Below are 20063 nucleotides of genomic sequence, written 5' to 3'. Positions count from 1 at the left end.
ATAATGGTTCTGTTCCAGTATAATTTGTATTCATCATTCTCCAGTACATTTTGTGGTGCATACTTGTATGTGGGAATGTGTTGTTTTATTAGATTATATTGTATGACAAGTTGTTGATGTATTATTTTTGCTACATTGTCATGTCTTCTGGGGTATTCTGTATTTGCTAGTATTGTACATCCGCTTGTTATGTGATCTACTGTTTCTATTTGTTGTTTGCAAAGTCCGCATTTATCTGTTGTGGTATTGGGATCTTTAATAATATGCTTGCTGTAATATCTGGTGTTTACTGTTTGATCCTGTATTGCAATCATGAAACCTTCCGTCTCACTGTATATATTGCCTTTTGTTAGCCGTGTGTTGGATGCGTCTTGATCAATGTGTGGCTGTGTTAGATGATACGGGTGCTTGCCATGTAGTGTTCTCTTTTTCCAATTTACTTTCTTCGTATCTGTTGATGTCGTGATCTAAAGGGTTGTAGAAGTGGTTATGAAATTGCAGTGGTGTAGCCGATGTATTTATATGAGTGATTGCTTTGTGTATTTTGCTTGTTTCTGCTCGTTCTAGAAAGAATTTTCTTAAATTTTCTACCTGTCCATAATGTAGGTTTTTTATGTCGATAAATCCCCTTCCTTTCTGCTTAATGTGAATCTTTCTGTTGCTGAATGTATGTGATGTATTCTATATTTGTGGCATTGTGATCGTGTAAGTGTATTGAGTGCTTCTAGGTCTGTGTTACTCCATTTCACTACTCCAAATGAGTAGGTCAATATTGGTATAGCAAAAGTATTTATAGCTTTTGTCTTGTTTCTTGCTGTCAATTCTGGTTTCAGTATTTTTGTTAGTCTTTGTCTATATTTTTCTTTTAGTTCTTCTTTAATATTTGCATTATCTATTCCTATTTTTTGTCTGTATCCTAGATATTTATAGGCATCTGTTCTTTCCATCACTTCTATGCAGTCGCTGTGGTTATCCAATATGTAATCTTCTTGTTTAGTGTGTTTTCCCTTGACTATGCTATTTTTCTTACATTTGTCTGTTCCAAAAGCCATATTTATATCATTGCTGAATACTTCCGTTATCTTTAATAATTGGTTGAGTTGTTGATTTGTTGCTGCCAGTAGTTTTAGATCATCCATGTATAGCAAATGTGTGATTTTGTGTTGGTATGTTCCAGTAGTATTGTATCCATAATTTGTATTATTTAGCACGTTGGATAGTGGGTTCAGAGCAAGGCAGAACCAAAAAGGACTTAATGAGTCTCATTGGTATATTCCACGCTTAATCTGTATTGGCTGTGATGTGATATTATTTGAATTTGTTTGGGTATTAAGTGTGGTTTTCCAATTTTTCATTACTATGTTTAGGAACTGTATCAATTTAGGAGCTACTTTGTATATTTCCAATATTTGTAGTAACCATGAGTGGGGTACACTATCAAAAGCTTTTTGGTAATCAATGTATGCGTAGTGTAGCGACCTTTGTTTAGTTTTAGCTTGATATGTCACCTCTGCATCTATTATCAGTTGCTCTTTACATCCTCGTGCTCCTTTGCAACAGCCTTTTTGTTCTTCATTTATAATTTTGTTCTGTGTTGTATGTGTCATTAATTTCTGTGTAATGACTGAAGTTAATATTTTGTATATTGTTGGTAGGCATGTTATGGGGCGATATTTAGCTGGGTTTGCTGAGTCTGCTTGATCTTTAGGTTTCAGATAAGTTATTCCATGTGTAAGTGTATCAGGGAATGTGTATGGGTCTGTTAAATAATTTATATCTAAAAACAAAGATGATGTGACTTACCAAACGAAAGCGCTGGCAGCTTGATAGACACACAAACAAACACAAACATACACACAAAATTCAAGCTTTTGCAACCCACGGTTGCTTCGTCAGGAAAGAGGGAAGGAGAGGGAAAGATGAAAGGATGTGGGTTTTAAGGGTGAGGGTAAGGAGTCATTCCAATCTCGGGAGCGGAAAGACTTACCTTAGGGGGAAAAAAGGACAGGTATACACTCGCGCACACACCAATATCGAACCGCACATACACAGACACAAGCAGACATTTGTAAAGGCAAAGAGTTTTGGCACGACTGACATCTCTGCCAAAACTCTTTACCTTTACAAATGTCTGCTTGTGTCTGTGTATGTGCGGTTGGATATGGATGTGTGCGCGAGTGTATACCTGTCCTTTTTTCCCCCTAAGGTAAGTCTTTCCGCTCCTGAGATTGGAATGACTCTTTACCCTCTCCCTTAAAACCCACATCCTTCCATCTTTCCCTCTCCTTCCCTCTTTCCTGACGAAGCAACCGTGGGTTGCGAAAGCTTGAATTTTGTGTGTATGTTTGTGTGTCTATCAAGCTGCCAGCGCTTTCGTTTGGTAAGTCACATCATCTTTGTTTTTAGATATATTTTTCCCACATGGAATGTTTCCCTCTATTATATCCATATTGTTAAATAATTTAGTTAGATGTGAATGTGTTGAGGTGACCTTCTTTAGCCAGAAATTTGCTATTTTATGTTTTCCAGGGGCTTTCCAATTGTGCGTAGAATTAATTGCTCGGGTGACTTCATGTTGCAAAATTACCACTTCAGGCATTTGTGGTATCATCTTGTGTGTGTCTGTTTCTGCTTGTATCCACCGTGCATGTCTGTTATGTTGTACCGGGTTTGACCATATGTTGCTCCAGAAATGTTCCATGTCTGTTTTGTTTAGTGGATTGTCTATTTTAATGTGTGTGTTATCTATTGTCTGGTAAAATCTCTTTTGGTTTGTGTTGAATGTTTGGTTTTGTTTCCTTCTATTTTCACTTTTTTTGTATCTTCTAAGTCGTTTGGCCAATGCTTGTAATTTTTGCTTCTTTTCATCTAATTGCTCTATCGCTTCTTGTTGTGAGATTTTACCTAACCTTTTTCGTTTTTTGTCTGATATTTCATTTCTTATAAATTGTGTTAGCTGTCCAATGTCTTTTCTAAGTTTTTCTATTCTGATCTGTAGCCTGTGTTGCCATGCTGGTTTTGTGGGTTTCTTCTGTGTGTTGGTTGGTTCTGATCTCAGCCTAGTGTGTATATTTAGTGTAGTGAGTGCTCATATATAAACCAGTAGTTGTAACTCTTCCATAGTTGTATTTTCATTTATTTTGTTGTGTATGATTGTGTTGATTGTTGTTGTTGTTGTTGTTTCGACTTGTGGGTTATTTGGTGGCCTATGCAAGAATGGTCTAATGTCTGTATTTGTGTCTTTGTATTCTATATATGTCAGCTGAAATTTTTCTTCTATATCTAACATGTGTGTCACTTCGTGTTCTATTTGTGCTTGTTCTGGTGGCTGTCTTAAGATTTCGTTTTCCTCTGATTGTTTAATTGATGCGTGTTGTTCTTTGTTTGTTTGCTCTGGGATGTTTGAGTCCATTACTGTATTATCTTCTTCTTCTGACTGTACATTATTTTGTTCCAGTATTTGTTGTACTTGTTGTTTGATGTTTTCTAATTCTGACTGGGGTATCCTGTTATTTTTTATTATTACGCGGATCTGATCAGCTAGTCGTCATTCTGTTAAAAATTTTAATTCTGGGTATCTGGTAATAAATGTTGTGTATACTTGTCATCTGTATCCAGTTGCGTTGGTTCCTAGGTTTGTTGCTTGGTAATAACAGAACATGAGGTGTCGGTTAACTTCATCAGACCATCTCATCCTCTGTCTTTGTTTTCCTTCTAGGGTGGTTGCAGGAAGCACGTCCTGCAAAACACCTCTATTTGGATTTAAATCATTTTCCGTGTGGCTAGCAGTGTCGTTACCATTGTGGACAGGCATAGGGTTCAAGTGCCGTCCCCGACCATGACAGTGCTTGTCCGAGGCTTCATTAGTTCTGTCCTGAACCAACTAATCACACTAAAAGAGGTTTTAGCGCTATTAGTGGTTTGTTGTTTTCATTGCCTTTTACAACTGGCAGAACATACCAGAGGCCTATTCTTTTCCCGGGCCTCCACGGGAATTGTTATTATTATTATTATTATTATTATTATCACTCCTGAAACTTCCTGGCAGCTTAAAACTGTGTGCCAGACTGAGACTCAAACTCAGGACTTTTGCCTCTCGCGGGCAAGCGCTCTACTGACTGAGTTGCCCAATACAACTCAGGGCCCGTTCTCACAGTTTGATTTTCGCCAGTACCTCGTCTTCTACCCTCCAAACTCTCCTGTGAACCTTGCAGAACTAAAACTCCTGGAAGAAAGGATACTGCAGAGACATGGCTTAGCCACAGCCTGGGGGAAGCTTCCAGAATGAAATTTTCACTCTGCATTGGAGTGTGCGCCAATATGAAACTTCCTGGCAGATTAAAACTGTGTGCTGGACTGAGACTCGAACTTGAGTCCTTTGCCTTTTGCAGGCAAGTGCTCTACTGACTGAGCTACTCAAGCACAACTGACGACACGTCCTCACAGCTTCATTTCTGCCATTCTGGAAACACCCCCCAGGCTCTGCAGTGTCTTTCCTTCCAGGAGTGCTAGTTCTGCAAGGTTCACAGGAGAGCTTCTGTGATGTTTGGAGGGTAGGAGATAAGGTACTGGTGGAAGAAAAGCTCCGAGGATGTGTCGTGAGCTGTGATTGGGTAGCTCAGTCGGTAGAGCCCTTGCCCATGAAAGGAAAAGGTCCTAAGTTTGAATCTTGGTCCGGCACACAGTTTTAATCTGCCAGGAATTAGTGCACACACTGCTGCAGAGCAAAAATTTCATTCTGGATTATTACTCCTCTTAATATCGATGTTAGTATTACCAGAACTAAGGAAGAGAATTTGGATCTCTTGTTGTTTTTGTTGTGTCTTCAATCCAACAGGCATGGTACAGCTCTCCACACTTGTCTAACCTGTGCAAGAGTCTTCATCACTGCATTTCTACTGCAACCTATATCCTTTTGAAGCTGCTTACTGCATTCAAGCCTCAGGCTCCCTCTAAAAATTTTAGCATCCACACTTCCCTCCATTACAAAATTGAGGATTCCTTGAGACCTCAGGATATGTACTATTAAGTGATCCTTTCTTTTAGCCAAGTTAGTCCGCAAATTTCTTATTTCCCAAATTCGATTCAGTACTTCCTCATCAGTTATCTGGTCAACCTATCTAATCTCCAACATTCATCTGAAGCACCACATTTCAAAAGATTCTATTCTCTTTTTGTTTGAACTGTTTATTATGCACATTTTATTTCCATACAAGACTACACTTCATATCAAAAACACATCTTAACACTTAAATTCATATTCAATATTAATAAATGTCTCTTTTTCAGAAATGTTTTTCTTGCTATTGCCAGTCTGTATTTTATATCATCTCTACTTGCATCATCAGTTTTTTAAGTTGTCTACCAATTTTAATGTCTGTTTTCTTAATCTAGTCCCTTCTGCATTATCTGATTTAATTCAACTAGATTCAATTACCCTTGCCTTTTGTTGATGTTCATCTTGTAACCTCTTTTCAAGACATTATCCATAAGGTTTAACTGTCCTTCCTGGTCCTTTAGTATCTCTGATAAAATGAATTTGGATAAAATAACCAATTATGATGATTTTACATACAGCAGATGTCCAATGATAGTACATTTGCAGAGTGTTGCTCATAGAGTGGGACTTCTCATTCTACAGCAAACAATAAGGACAGAACAACTCACAGAATACTGGAGTTCTGAAGATATCACCAATAAGAAACTTTTCAGTTATAGTAAAACTACATGCTCAAGTGTTTCCAGAAACTGACAGAACAATCTACAATTACGACTCTTTAAAGGCTTTTACTTTTCCATGCACAATCGACTAAAAGCATTTAAATTTTACGAAAATGTCTTAAAATAAAGCATATTTATTTCTTATACATCATTTGAGTTTAATAATTTATGACTACTTAGAACAACTAGAAAGTGAGAGAACCTCTACTCCTCACTCTATAGTTCAAGCACTGTGCGGTTGACATGCATATCATTAGGACAGAGAAATGGTGATGAGATTTCAGACAATGTCTTTGGAGCAAACACAAAACACACATGGTTCCAGCAGACTACACTGTCCTGTCACTGTGCCTCAACTATATGGTGAATTGTTATGTGTACTTCTTCCATTATTTGACAAATGTGTGGGATATTTAGAGTCGTGGAGTGTATCATTTATAGGTTTAAAATGTTCTGATTGGATGAAATCAAATTCAAACGTACATAAAATGAAATCTGCATTCAGCATCTGACAAGGGAACATCCCCATCGCACCCCCCTCAGATTTAGTTATAAGTTGGCACAGTGGATAGGCCTTGAAAAACTGAACACAGATCAATCAAGTAAACAGGAAGAAGTTGTGTGGAACTATGAAAAAATAAACAAAATATACAAACTGAGTAGTCCATGCGCAGGATAGGCAATATTAAGGACATTGTGAGCGCAGGGGCGCCATGGTCCCGTGGTTAGCATGAGCAGCTGCGGAACGAGAGGTCTTTAGTTCAAATCTTCCCTTGACTGAAAATTTTACTTTCTTTATTTTCGCAAAGTTATGATCTGTCCGTTCGTTCATTGGAGTCTCTATTCACTGTAATAAGTTTAGTGTCTGTGTATTGTGACCACACCGCAAAACCGTGCGATTAGTTGACGAAAGGATGTGCCTCTCCAATGGGAACCGACAACATTTGATCGCCAGGTCATAGGTCAACTGATTCCTCCACAGGAAAACACGTGTGATATATTCTATACGACACTGGTGACAGCATATGCGTTGAATATGTTGTCGACACACCTAACTGGTACACTTGGCGAATGGGTAAAAAGATTCTTCTACCTTGCCCGATTTAGGTTTTCTTGTGGATGTGATAATCACTCCCAAAAAAGTGATGAAAACATAAGAGTTTGTCACATAAACTGAAAATAAAAAGTTAAACTTTTCACTCAAGGGAAGACTTGAACCGAGGACCTCTTGTTCTGCGGCTGCTCACGCTAACCATGGGACAACGGCGCTCCTGTGCTCACATTGTCCTTAATATTGCCTATCTTGCGCATGGACTACTCAGTTTGTACATTGTGCTTATTTTTTCATAGTTCCACACAACTTCTTCCTGTTTTCTCGATCGATCTGTGTTCAGTTTTTCAAGGCCTATCCACTGTGCCAACTTATAACTAAATCTGAGGGGGGTGCGATGGGGAGGTTTCCTTGTGAGTGAAAAAGATATCACGATTGGTGATGCCACACAAGGTACAACCAATTATGTGATTCAAGTCAATTTTTGGTGTAAAGTTGACTACCTTTTCAAAATTTAAATACCTATGATGAATGTGTTTGCTATTTTGGCTACAAAAAGCAAGACGGTCATCTTCCAGAACTGTTGAAATTTGTGAGAGCACTTTTTTGCCATTCCAGCGCGTAATGCAAATGTTTTTTCACTGATTTTGTCCCAGTGGACAAATGAAACAAACAGATTAAATGTGGTCTCTGTGAGGGGAGGGGGGGGGGGGGGCAGCACTACATCATTTAAATATAATTGAATGTTTGGTGCTCTACAGCTTTCAGATATTTATTAAAGGACATCTTCTATATGCCATGAACTGCACTATAAATGTTTATTTGCCAAAACTGATTTTCAGGTTTACAATCCACCATTGTGGCATACAGAGGAACAAACAACTGTATGCACATGAATTTCTACAAAATGCTAAATTTATATTTAGTAGCTGAAATATAAGTCTACTTACATTATGTACCTCTATAATAGAAACACGCATGTCAGTTAATATGACAGGATGTGAAACCTTACAATTTCTAATATTCCTTGATGTGTGAATCTTGATATGGTTTTTTATGTTTCATGTTTAGCTGCTCTGTACTTACTATTGCTTCCAGTTACAGTAGTAATGAGTATCCTGCTGTTCATGAAATATTCTTACACTCAGGAATGATTTTGCTTTCAGTTAATCGTTTCTGATCTCCTACTCATCTCCTGCAAAAATTTGTTTTATGAGCTAGAAAATAACCCAGTTATTCACCAATAAGGAATTTTAATCCACCTCAACTCATAATCTCAGACTGAATATGTTATCTCAAAGGTTGGACAGTCCGAATTATGCTGCACCCAACAAGACATGACACTAATGTGATCTGAGCTGAAGAAGACAGAACCACCATCACTGCATTTAATTATTATTCAAGATCACCGACATGCTGGCAATGTCCAGGTTAGCGGTCAATTTGTCTCTGTTCCGGCCAAATAATCCAATACCATGGTTTGTGCAAGTAGAAGCCAGCTTTTGCTATTTAGTAATTACAGCTGCCTCAATGAAATTCACCCTCGTACTGAGTAAACTTGACCACCGCTACCCCGCACAAGTACAAAATGTGACTACTGCACCCCCTCAAGAGAATTCATATGAAAGGCTTACATCAGAATTAATCCAGAGAGTCACAGTGTTGCACAAGGAGCAAATCTCGTAAGATACAGACAATCGCAAGCCATCGCAATATCTGCATCACCTGTGGAGCAAGGTATATGCAGTTACCATTCCTGACAATTTACTATGCACACTGTGGAGCAGCAGATTACCGCCACAGGTCAAGGTTTGCTTCACAAACGGAAATGCCATCAGATCCAGTGGTGGAGCTCACTGATTGAATTCAAAACGATGACTACAAACTTCTGGTGTCCTGGCTGCTGGCTATCTCAGTTGGACAGGCTGTGAGCAGTCGTGTGGCAGAAATCTCAACGAGTATGGATTTGAAAGCTTAAACAAACAGCTACAGGGGCACTGTCAGAGCTTTTCCACGCATGCTGAGTAGAAAACTTACCCACCAGACGTGAAAACTGCCGCCAATTACTGACAAACTGGATAGTCCATGAATAGTTTCCCTTTTGCCCTCTCCCTTTTGTCATGTCTAGCCTATTATATTCAATGGCCAATAAAATTTCACAGATATGACATATTGACACCAACTGTGTGCAGATAGGGGGAACCTTTCCTCCTGCAAAACCTGTCTTGCCCTGAGGAAGGCCATTGTAATAAGGCCGAAACCTCAGTCTTACAGTTAATATTTAAACTATTTTATACAGTGATGTGGTATAACACCCAAAAATTTTTTATCATTTAAAATATCAAAATTCCACAAAGAGATTGTGATTTGCAAAGTATGGTAATGAATTTGAATATTTGTGTGAGTTCCCTCCAAAAGATTTAATTAAAGTATGGATTTGTAGGTGCACTAAGAAATATAAGCAAGAAGTAATAACTTAAAAAAGTAATTATGCTTTGCTGAAACACAACATTTTTTGCTGCTCAGTAAAGTATTTTAACTGGCTATGCTAGTTATTTCATGATTGCCACAGGAGATATAAGACGACAAGAAATATGACAATGGTGGCATATATTCTGCGACACATTGGATCATGGGCCATACAACAGAGGAACAGCTACAGTGCAAAAATTGTTGGGCATTACTTAGGTAAGCTTACAATCTTAATGGTTGAAAAGTCTATAAACTGATTAATAAACTAAAATGGCTAAAGAGTACTTATGGCAGAACCAGCTCTTCCAATGTATGCTGCTGTTGGCAATTTGTTATTGTTCGTTGTAGCCAGTTGTGTGATAGTACACAGCAGTCAACGAGAATCGTTCAATCTTACAATCTCATTTGTCACCAAAGAGATAAGAGTCACAAATATTTCGCCATTTTTCTAAATATGTAACAATTTCCAAGATTGTGGTTCGGCTGGGATGAAATAGCACACATTAAATCACTGTGAGTGAAAAGAGCAGCAATGAAACTTATAATCTTGCTTTTATGCGATTGCAGGCTCTCTCAGCATATTTCAACTATGAAATCTTCACAGGTTATCAGCCGAGTGGCGTCTTCTTCTAGTTACAACGTTTCAATGGATTACGTATCCATCATCTTAAGGCATATCTTCAGGTGAAGAGGGTAGATACGCAATCCACTGAAACATTGCGACTAGAAGACAACACCACTTGGCTGATAACCAGCGAAGATTTCATAAATAATCTTGCTTGTCACAAATATCTGGCTGCGGAAGCCATGATTTCGGAGCTAGTGCTTAGTTTGGGACCTAATAGCTCACTTTGGACCAATTACTAGCTAACTTCATATACGAGGCAAAGGATATTGGGAACAAGCAATGTCACCGGCTACCAACATCCAACTCACAATTGGTTATATTCGCTTTCCATAATTCATTGTGCAAACAGTTGCCAACTGCAGCAGACAACAAAGTCTGGGTACACAGTATGTGCACTTTCACTAATTACTGCCTTTTTTAAACAAAAGTCAAGAAAAAATTAATCCCACACCAAAAGTAATACAGCTTACATCCATAACATGATAGGTGGGATATTAGTAGGATTAGCATCACCTTTTTAATGAAACTTAACGAAAACGTATGAAAAACATTAAACAAATCACATTGTTGACTAGAATATTATGAGTAAGAAGAAAGGGTAATTGAGAAAGCAACAGTTGAATTCAATTTAATTCCGTATGTATACTTTTTTCCTATGCCAATTTCCTTGATTCACTTCTGCTAGCAAGAAATATTTCTTGGATATGGAATGTTATAGGCATAGTATTAATACTGATGTATATCAATACCTTCTAATACTGCATAGCCTGCAATACACAACATGTAACCTTGTGCCCTGTTTCATCAGCCAGATGGTCCAAATTCTTTTCCTCAATACTAGTAGCACTTACGGAATTTACTTCATATGGTGAACTTGGTTTTGCTCACTAGAATGGCCTTAATTTACACTAAAATCTCCAGTTATTGATAGCCATTTCACTTCATTCCCCTGCACTTATCATCATTCATAGCACTATATTCCTCACACCTCACATTCATATTTTTCTTTCTTTTTATGGTGCTTTTTTTGCATTTTCTGCCTTTGGTTTTCTCCTCCTCCTCTACTTGCTGTTTTTCCTTCACCCAAAATGTCTGTTCCCAGTGATTCATGCCTTAATCTCTGATTTGTCAATTTGTCCTCAATAGCACTAGACTCCCAGACTTCCAAGTCTTATTTGTCTCCCTCTTTTATTATTGAAATCCTTAGTTCTGGTAGCTTATACTTCTGACAACTACTGTTGCTGGACGTTACAAAGATATTGACGAGTACAATATTAAGATGTCATGCTCACCTCAAGAACTCTGCATCTTTCTTTTCCTGCCAAGAGCTCTATATCATCAGAATGCTCTGCCAACAAACATTCTGCTGATGCACGGACTAGACCTTCTGCTGCAGCAGACACATCATCCAGATTATCAGAAAATGCCAGTTCTGCCTCAATCATGTAGAATTCAGAAAGATGTCTACCGGAGCGTGAATTCTCCGCGCGAAATGTTGGGCCAAAACAGTAAACATTACCAATTCCCCTGTGAAATACCAACAGTTGCAGTTACTGAAATGATAAAATTAATAATATATCCAACAGAAAATATCACTTATATTAAAATATTACAAAATACAACATTTTTACTTGTTCAGGTAATTTTAAATCATTTTAACTATTCACAACAAAGTCTGTAATTTATCTTTCAGAATATGCTATAAATTTCAGTGTCAAATAATATACAAACATCTCATCCACATAAAATCAACAAAACCTTTAGCACGATGATGGACACTTGACACGTGATTTTTGTGCTTGTCAAAGCATAAGTTTTGATTGTATATTTTTTGTGAGTTTCTCATTTGGAATATATCTTCAGTATATACATATTTAGTGATTATTATATTGAAATTTTACCTGTACACTGAATTTCTGATAGTCATCGTCTAGGTCTGACCTTTGTTAACATGCCAAACTCACACATGCAATAAACCATGAGCATCTGCAAGTATTTTATACATACTTTTTGCTGTGAATAGCTGCACTAGAATCTTTTTTCTTGTCACACAAATGAAGATTGCAATTTAGAAATATATTGTGCTGTTTTGAACTTCTCTTAGGAGTGATTTCTGTGTTAACATTTTATGTATGTACATCTGAAATTACTGAACTCATGCTAGTATCAAACTCAACAAAACAATGTATGTTACACTGGTTGATTGGTTGGATGATTAAAGGGCCCAAGCTACTAGGTCATCAGCCCCACTTTTCTCGAACAGACAGGTCTACATGACAGTAGGTCAGAGACAGTCTACCATGTAAAACCCCGGGAAAGAAAAACCCCAAGGTCTACAAAAGATCAACAAAGGTGACACACGGGATGAAGAGAAGAAAGGGAGACAGAGGAAGGAATGTAGGCGAGGTGCCCCACCTTGGGAGCAGCCGGAAGCCCCCGTAATCAGAGTGCAATGAGGTGACTTACATCCCCCAACCCTGCCACTCACCAGATGTACCCTACTCATATGTTGCCTAGGTAAGACTATGAACATGGACAGGGCAAAAACACACAGATAGACAAAAGATGAAAAAGTCTAACAGACCACGTGAAATGGAGGAAGAAGAATAAAAGAGCAGGTAGGGCAAGGACTGGACTGGACCATTGAGCCCAGGCAGCCGCACCCCGCTCTGGGCAGAGGAGGCAACAGAGAGTTCTGCCAACCCCTCAATAGGCTGATAAGGTTACAGGGTCCTTCCTTAAAGAAAGTAGTAAAAGTCTTCTTCACGAATAAAACATAAAACTAAGTCAGACACTGAAACATCCTCTCCTAACACTAGGGGTAGCTAGCCAGGGAGATTAATAAGAGTCCACTGCAGGGTGGCTAGGTCGGGGCAGTCCAGCAAAATGTGGACTACTGTTGAACGGGAATCACAACAACAATGGGATGGGTCCTCGTGACAGAAGAGATGACCATGAGTCGACCCAGTATGGCCAACACAGAGCCGGCAAAGGACAGGAGAGTTCTTGCAAGAGGCCTGCATAGAGGACCTTCACAGATTCTTAGTCTCCTTTATCACTGGTAGTTTGTTTGGTGAAGTCAGAGTGAGCCATTCTGTATTCCAGATTCCTAAAACCTGATGGCATAATACCAATTAGAAGTCTTTTTCAGAATACCGATCTCAAGAATCTGTTTACTGGTAGGCAGTTTGGTCAAGCTACCAGCGAGTTCATTCCGCGGAACCCCCATGTGGCCCAAGGTCCAGACAAAGGTCACTGAACATCCACATTGTTCAAGGGCATACAGGGAATCCTGGATAACAATGTCTGAGGGATGGTGAGGGTAATGTTGGTCAAAAGCTTTTTAAGTGCTCAGGGAGTTGCTGCAGATGAGAAAGCAACAGATATGCTCGGGAGCATGAGATATGGCTACCAATTCCACAGTGACAACAGGACAGCCATCTGGCAAGGAACCCATTCAGTATGTCCTGCACGAGTATAAGCAAAGCCTATGTAACCAGCAACCAACCGAGCCATCAGTATAGACTACTTCTGAACCCTTGAACACACCAAGAACGGATAAAAATTGGTGGTAGAGGGCTTCGGAAGGAATTGAGTCTTTCAGACCTTGTGATAGGTCAAGACAAAGCTGTGGCCACGGGATGCATCACTAAGGTGTATGTGAGTGGGCTCAGAGGAGAGGTGGAAGAGGAAATAACTGGAGTTCAGAGGGGAGGGACCAGATGTGGATTTCAATCATAATCCCTGATCTGACTCACCATTGCGAGAGATGGAGTTCCACGTCTGTAAAGAGCAGATAATACTTCGGATGCTTAGAGGAATTGTGAATGTGGATAGCATTATTGACAAGCTGTTGTTGGCACCTGATCTGCGATGGAAGGAGCCCAGCCTACATGAGTAAGCTGTTCACAAGGCTAGCTCGAAACACTCCCGTCGCAAGTCAAACCCTGCAATGGTGCATCGGATACAGTATCTGCAATTCTGGGGGAGGTGTCAAACCATATGCCAGACTCTCATAATCAAGACAGGATTGTATCAGGATTTGTAAAGCTACAGAAGGGTGTGTGATCTGCACCCCAGCTGATGTTACTCGGGCAGCAAAATGTATTTACGTGCAGCCAGCACTTTCGCTTAGGCTGAAGAGGATGGAGAACCCACATCAACTGAGAATAGAAAATGAGTTCTAACAAGGAATAAGTTTCCACCACACTGAATACTTGGTCATCAAGGTAAAGTTCTGGTTTGTGGTTAATGGTACGACGATGACAGAAGTGCATGACGTGAGTCTTGACAGCTGAAAACTGAAAGCCATGGGTTACAGCCCATGTCTGCACCTTTTGTATGGTGCCTTGCAGTCAATGTTTAATGAGATCCACACTAGAGGAGCAATAGTAGAGGCAAAAGTTGGCAGCATACAAGGAAGATGGTATTCAGGACTTCACAACTACTTTTAGACCACTTATGGCTACTAGAAAAAGAGGGATACTCAGTACAGAGCACCACAGGACTCCATTCTCTTTGATATGGAAGATACTAAGGGGAGCACCAACTCAAACCCAGAAAGCCTGGTGTGACAGGGAGTGCTGGATAAGAATCAGGGGTGGAACCTGTAGATCCCATTCATGTAAGGTAGCAAGGCTGTGGTGTCACCTTTTACAGGTCAGAGAAAATGGCTATAATGTGTTGATATTGAGCAAAAGTTGTTCAGATGGCAGACTCCAGGTAAACCAGATTATCAGTAGTGGAATGGCTTGGTGAAAACCAGCGTGGGATGGAGCCAGAAGACGCGGAGACTCAAGGAGCCAACACAGCCGCCAGCTCACCATGCATTCAAGCAACTTACAGAGAACACTAGTGAGACTAGCTGGGTGATAACTGTCCATCTCTAGAGTGTGCTTACCCATATTCAGCACTGGGACAATGATGTTTTCTCGCCATTGTAACAGTAACTCGCCCTTGCGCCAGACACGACTAAAGATGGCAAGAATATGATGTTGCCAATCTACTGATAGGTGCGTGATCATTTGGTTTTGGATGTGGTCCAGTGCTGGAGCTAAATCAGGGCAGTGGGCTAGGACACTGGCGAGTTCCCACTCACTGAATGAAGCATTATACGGCTCCAGGTAGCATGTAGTAAAAGATAATTGCTTTTGCTCCACCCATTGTTTTATGACACAAAAGACAGGTTGATAATTCTCAGACACAGAGGCCCAAGCATAATGCAGACAAAATGTTTGGCAATGGCTTATGTGTCAGTGTAGACCGCCATTTAAGATAATGCCAGGTACACCAGAAGGTGTCTGGTATCCATAGAGAAGTCTGATCTTTGCCCAAACCGACAAAGGGGAGATACTTGGTCCGATGGTTGAAATGTACCACTCCCAGCATTCTCATTTCTGTCATTTTACTATGTGGTGAACCTGGGCATGGAGTCGTTTACAGGCAATGAGGCGCTCCATCAATGAGTGCCACTTATGGAACTAGAGAGCCTACTTACGATCTCTAATGGCCTTTGTGATTTCTGATGACCATCATGGTTCTGTCTTCCATCGGACAAGCCCGAGGAACAGGAGTCGCCAACCCAGCTGCCGAAAGAATGGCTTAGTTGTATTCTGGACTGTCTCTTTGATATCTCCACGCGATGGGGAGACAAGGGCAACAGCAGAGGTGAAAGCACCCCAGTCAACACTGTTCAGAGCCCATCTGGGCAGGCGTCCATGGGAGTGACACTGAGGGAGAGACAGGAAGACCAGGATGCAGTCACTACCACACAGGCCATCATGGACTCTCCAATGGACAGATGGGAGAAGACAAGGACTGCAAAGTTCCATGCACTACACTGAAGTGTGTGGGGGTACAAATAGTCAAGAGACAAAGGTCAAGTTGTGCCAGGAAGTTTTTCAGTTCTTTACTGCAGCCAGTAATCATGGTTCCACCCCACAAACGATCATGGGCACTGAAATCATCCGAGATTAGGAAAGGTGGGCAGAGGTGAGAAACCAATGCAAACAATATGTTCTGAGACACTTGACCATCAGGAGAGAGGTATACATTGCAGATGGTAATATCCTGAAATGCCCTTACCCGAACAGCGACAGCCTCCAAAGGTGTATTAAGAGGAACAAGTTCGCTATAGTGTCCATAACGTATGTGCAAACTCCGCTCGACACACAGTCACAGGTAGCATGATTCTTATAGGATGTTACATCCTTTTATAAAGAAATAAGGATAACAGATATCAGAATTTTTCTTTTAGTTTCATGTATTTACAGATTGTTTTCCTTTGCTATAGATATTTTACTCGATCACACGTAGAAATTGCGAGAGCTGCCATAAGAAAATGAAGTTGTGGGGTGCATTGTGAGAGCTGTAGCAAATGGTTTCACTGGGGAGAAAGCTGTGTGAAGAAAGGAAGACTAGGGTTTAACATCCTTCTGACAATGTGAGAAGAACTCTTGGCAGGTCAATGAGATCCTGCAAAATATGCAGCATGACTAGAGCAATAGAGGAGCAGGAGAGGAAGATTTCTGTCCATCAGGTACACTTCAGTGAAGCTAGGAGAGAGCTAGTAAGGATGAAGAAAGGCAATGGTGAGGGAGCTGTTCATGAACTGGCAGTTGGTAAGAAGGCTAGTAGGAGGAGGTCACCATCTGATACTTATGTTGTGTCTACCAGGAGCAGATTGCAGCTGCCAGAATTGGGGGGAGGTGAGCCTCAAGATGGTGTAGTAGTAGGAAATAGGCAGTAGACTCTGCCTGTGAGTAGGACGGCTAGGAATGATACAAATGTTAGGAAGAAGAGAGTACCGATGCTAGATAGCAGTCAGTGCAGTGGTGTAGGCCCCCAATTGGTAGCATTTTCAAGCTGATTCCTGGTCTTGATCAGGGGGCTGAGGTTTCATGACCTCTGTGTAAGATTTTCATGAAGGCTGATTAGACAGTGACAGTGGGGAGGCCATGGAACAGCCTGGATAGAGACATGGAGTAAAAATAGATGGTGACCTGAGTAAGGCAGTTTCTCTAACTGTTAGCACCAAGGTGAGCTCAGGTGAGCTGTTCTGGCAGCAAGTTGGCTTCATCTTGGCAATGCTGTACAGTGAATCAGTGCAAAGCTGGAGATGGCACTGATGACTGCTGCATGGGCAAACATTCCACTGGTGTTGCTGGGGACTATTGAGAGATAGAGCTACACTAGGCATGGTCTGCACATCAACAGGACTGGAAAAAGAAGATCAGTGGAGTCAGTTAGTAAGAGTATGAAAGGTAGGTGTAGGGCTCTGCATGGTCAAATAACTGTTACCATAGGTACACAAATAGATCTTTTTTAAGATAAATCATGACAAAGAATTCCCCTGCCTTGAAGTGTCTCAATCAGTTTAGAGACTTCTTCAGTTAGTACTTGAAAGATAGAATGTACAACTACAGAGTGCACACACATTACAGAAATTTGCTCAGAATTATCTATTGATCATCAAAATGTGCAGTCTTAAAATAAATGGCACCAGCTTAAAGCTGAATTACAGGAATAAATTTGTTGGCTTCCATGGCCGGTATCATTTGGATAAAATAATTTTGGGTATTGGGCCACATAAACCGCCCTGAAGAAGACCACAGCACATTGGTCGAAACGTTGGCAATTTGGCTGTTTTAGTAGTTACAATGATACAGCCCGACACCCAAAATTATTTTATCCGAATTGAATTACAGAGTTTGAACAGCATGATAGCATGCAATACAGGGCACTGGTGTAGAGACAGTCAAATACAGCATACAATGCGATCATCAGTGAATTTGCAAGTTGCTATTTCAGAACTACCTTAAAGGGTGGAGGACCAGGTATTTATATCACAGGTGGTATATATGTTAAAGCTAGAGTAGATCAGATCACTATTAGCACAGATAAACATTTTGAGTTGGAAGCTACTGAGCTAACAAAACTAGACTTTCATAAAATGTTAATTATTCCCTGTATGTACCAGTCATCCAGTGGTAATGTGGAGATCTTTTTCAACAAATTAGTTGAAGTCCAGGAAAAAGTCTCAGCTCCCAGAACTAACAAAATAATATGTGGAGTCATGAATATTAACATGTGTGTTGCGGGTAAATAATTAATAACTCTCTGAATGCTCTGAACACTTTTGGCATGGTAAAAATGATAAATGCTGGTACTGCGGTATCAAGAAGTTCAATATCTGTCTTAGACCACGCAATTACAGATAACAACATGGTAAAAAGAGAAGTATTTATAAGAGATCTTGGTGTTTTAATCGTTACTGTCAAACAATAAAGTTAAAGACAGGTTTGACAAAATCCATACAATTGCAGGCTACAAAAGGATCTCCTTGAAATGTAAAATCCATACTTTGTTAGGGCACTGACAAATTGGTTACAGTGCACTTACAGTGTCAGCAGCTTTAATGCTGCATGCTGATGTTGGCAATGCACTGACTTTCGTCGTAGCCAACTGGGTGACAATATATGGTAGCAAATGAAAATTGCTGAACCTAATGTTTTCTTTCAGCAGAAGATACAGATTGACTATATTTTCTTTTCAATATGAAGAGTGCCTGAATAACTCTTAATCATATTATATCTTGATTTTTAAGTGTTTTCACTGCTTTTTGTATTTATTTGGTGAGTGGAAAAAAAACTAGATGTGCTGACAGACTGACCTGTAGTGTAACTCAAGACCTAGGTTCTGTTGGAATGGGACAATCTGCTAGTGAGTTGGCAATGCCAATAAATCTCAACATGAAATTACAGTTGCCCTTGATAGACTGATGTGTAGTCATTGCAATAATCTTCTTGTAAATCATTAGATTAGATTAGAGATCATGAATACGACACTTCATAATGACGTGGAACATGTCAGGTTAATAAAAGGTGTCTATACAAGATATTACATTACACAAAATATTATATGACACTTAATATTTTTAATTTTTTTTTTTTTGGGGGGGGGGGGGGGGGGAGGGGTTGGGGAAATTACCCACTTACTATATCCAAAAATTCATCTAATGAATAGAAGGAATTGCCATTAACAAATTCTTTTAATTTCCTTTTAAATGCTATATGGCTATCTGTCAGACTTCCGATGCTATTAGATAAGTGACCAAAGACTTTTGTGGCAGCATATTTACCCCCTTCTGAGCCAACGTTAGATTTAACCTTGAGTAGTGAAGATCATCCTTTCTCCTAGTGTTGTAGCCTGTACACCGCTATTACTTGTGAATTCGTTCAGATTGTTAATAAGAAATTTCATAAGTGAATATATATATTGTGAGGCTACAGTGAAGATCTCTAGCTCTTTAAATAAGTGTCTGCAGGATTATCTTGGATGAGCTCCAGCAATTATTCTGATTACACGCTTTTGTGCAATGAACACTATTTTACTCAGTGATGAGTTACCCCAGAATATGATGCCATACGAAAGCAGAGAATGATAATTGGCGTGGTAAGCTAATTAACTCAGATGTATATCACCAAAATTTGCAATGACCCTGACAGCATAAGTAGCTGAACTCAAACGTTTCAGCAGATCCTTAGTGTGTTTTTTCCAGTTCAACCCCTCATCAATGCATGCACCTAGAAATTTTGAATATTCTACCTTAGCTACCGATTTCTGATCGAAATCTATATTTATTAATGGTGTCATTCCATTTACTGTGTGGAACTGTATACGGTATACTGTGTTTTGTCAAAGTTTAATGAGAGCCAATTTGCAGAGAACCACTTAATGATTTTCTGCAAAACATCATTTACAATTTCACCAGTTAATTCTTGTCTGTTGGGTGTGATAGCTATACTTGTATCATCGGCAAAAACTACCAGTTTTGCATCTTCGTGAATATAGAATGGCAAGTCATTAATATATATTAAGAACAGCAGAGGACCCAAGATCAAACCTTGCGGCACCCTAATCTTGATTGTTTCCCAGTTTGAGAAATCACCAGTTTTTTTGCATATTTCAATATTGCCAAAAACTGCAACTGTGAGGTTAAATTCTAACCTAACATAACAAAGTGACAGCTAACTTTGTTTACAAATTATAGAAAATTACGAATCAGCATTCTGATTCACTGTCAAAAACCATCTCATGATTTATCGTGTTCAGTTCCCATCATCCAACAAGCAAGATGTAACAAAAATTGGCTCACGATGGAACAGCCACTGACGCTGTAAGTGCACTTTT

At 39.7% G+C, this 20063-nt stretch overlaps 1 protein-coding gene across 1 annotated transcript in view; it reads right to left on the bottom strand.

Moving 5' to 3' along the window:
- LOC126187515 (probable asparagine--tRNA ligase, mitochondrial) overlaps positions 1-20063 on the bottom strand; it is a 77631-nt gene that overhangs the window by 43700 nt on the left and 13868 nt on the right. Inside the window, exon 3 of the mRNA XM_049928648.1 lies at positions 11165-11399. Coding sequence (XP_049784605.1) covers positions 11165-11399 — 235 coding nt within the window. The remainder of the gene's footprint in view (positions 1-11164; positions 11400-20063) is intronic.

Source organism: Schistocerca cancellata, chromosome 5 (assembly GCF_023864275.1).
Source record: "Schistocerca cancellata isolate TAMUIC-IGC-003103 chromosome 5, iqSchCanc2.1, whole genome shotgun sequence".
Classification (NCBI taxonomy): Eukaryota; Metazoa; Arthropoda; class Insecta; order Orthoptera; family Acrididae; genus Schistocerca; species Schistocerca cancellata.
Note: the sequence above shows the minus strand (reverse complement) of the source record. Positions and strands in the feature narration are given on the sequence as shown.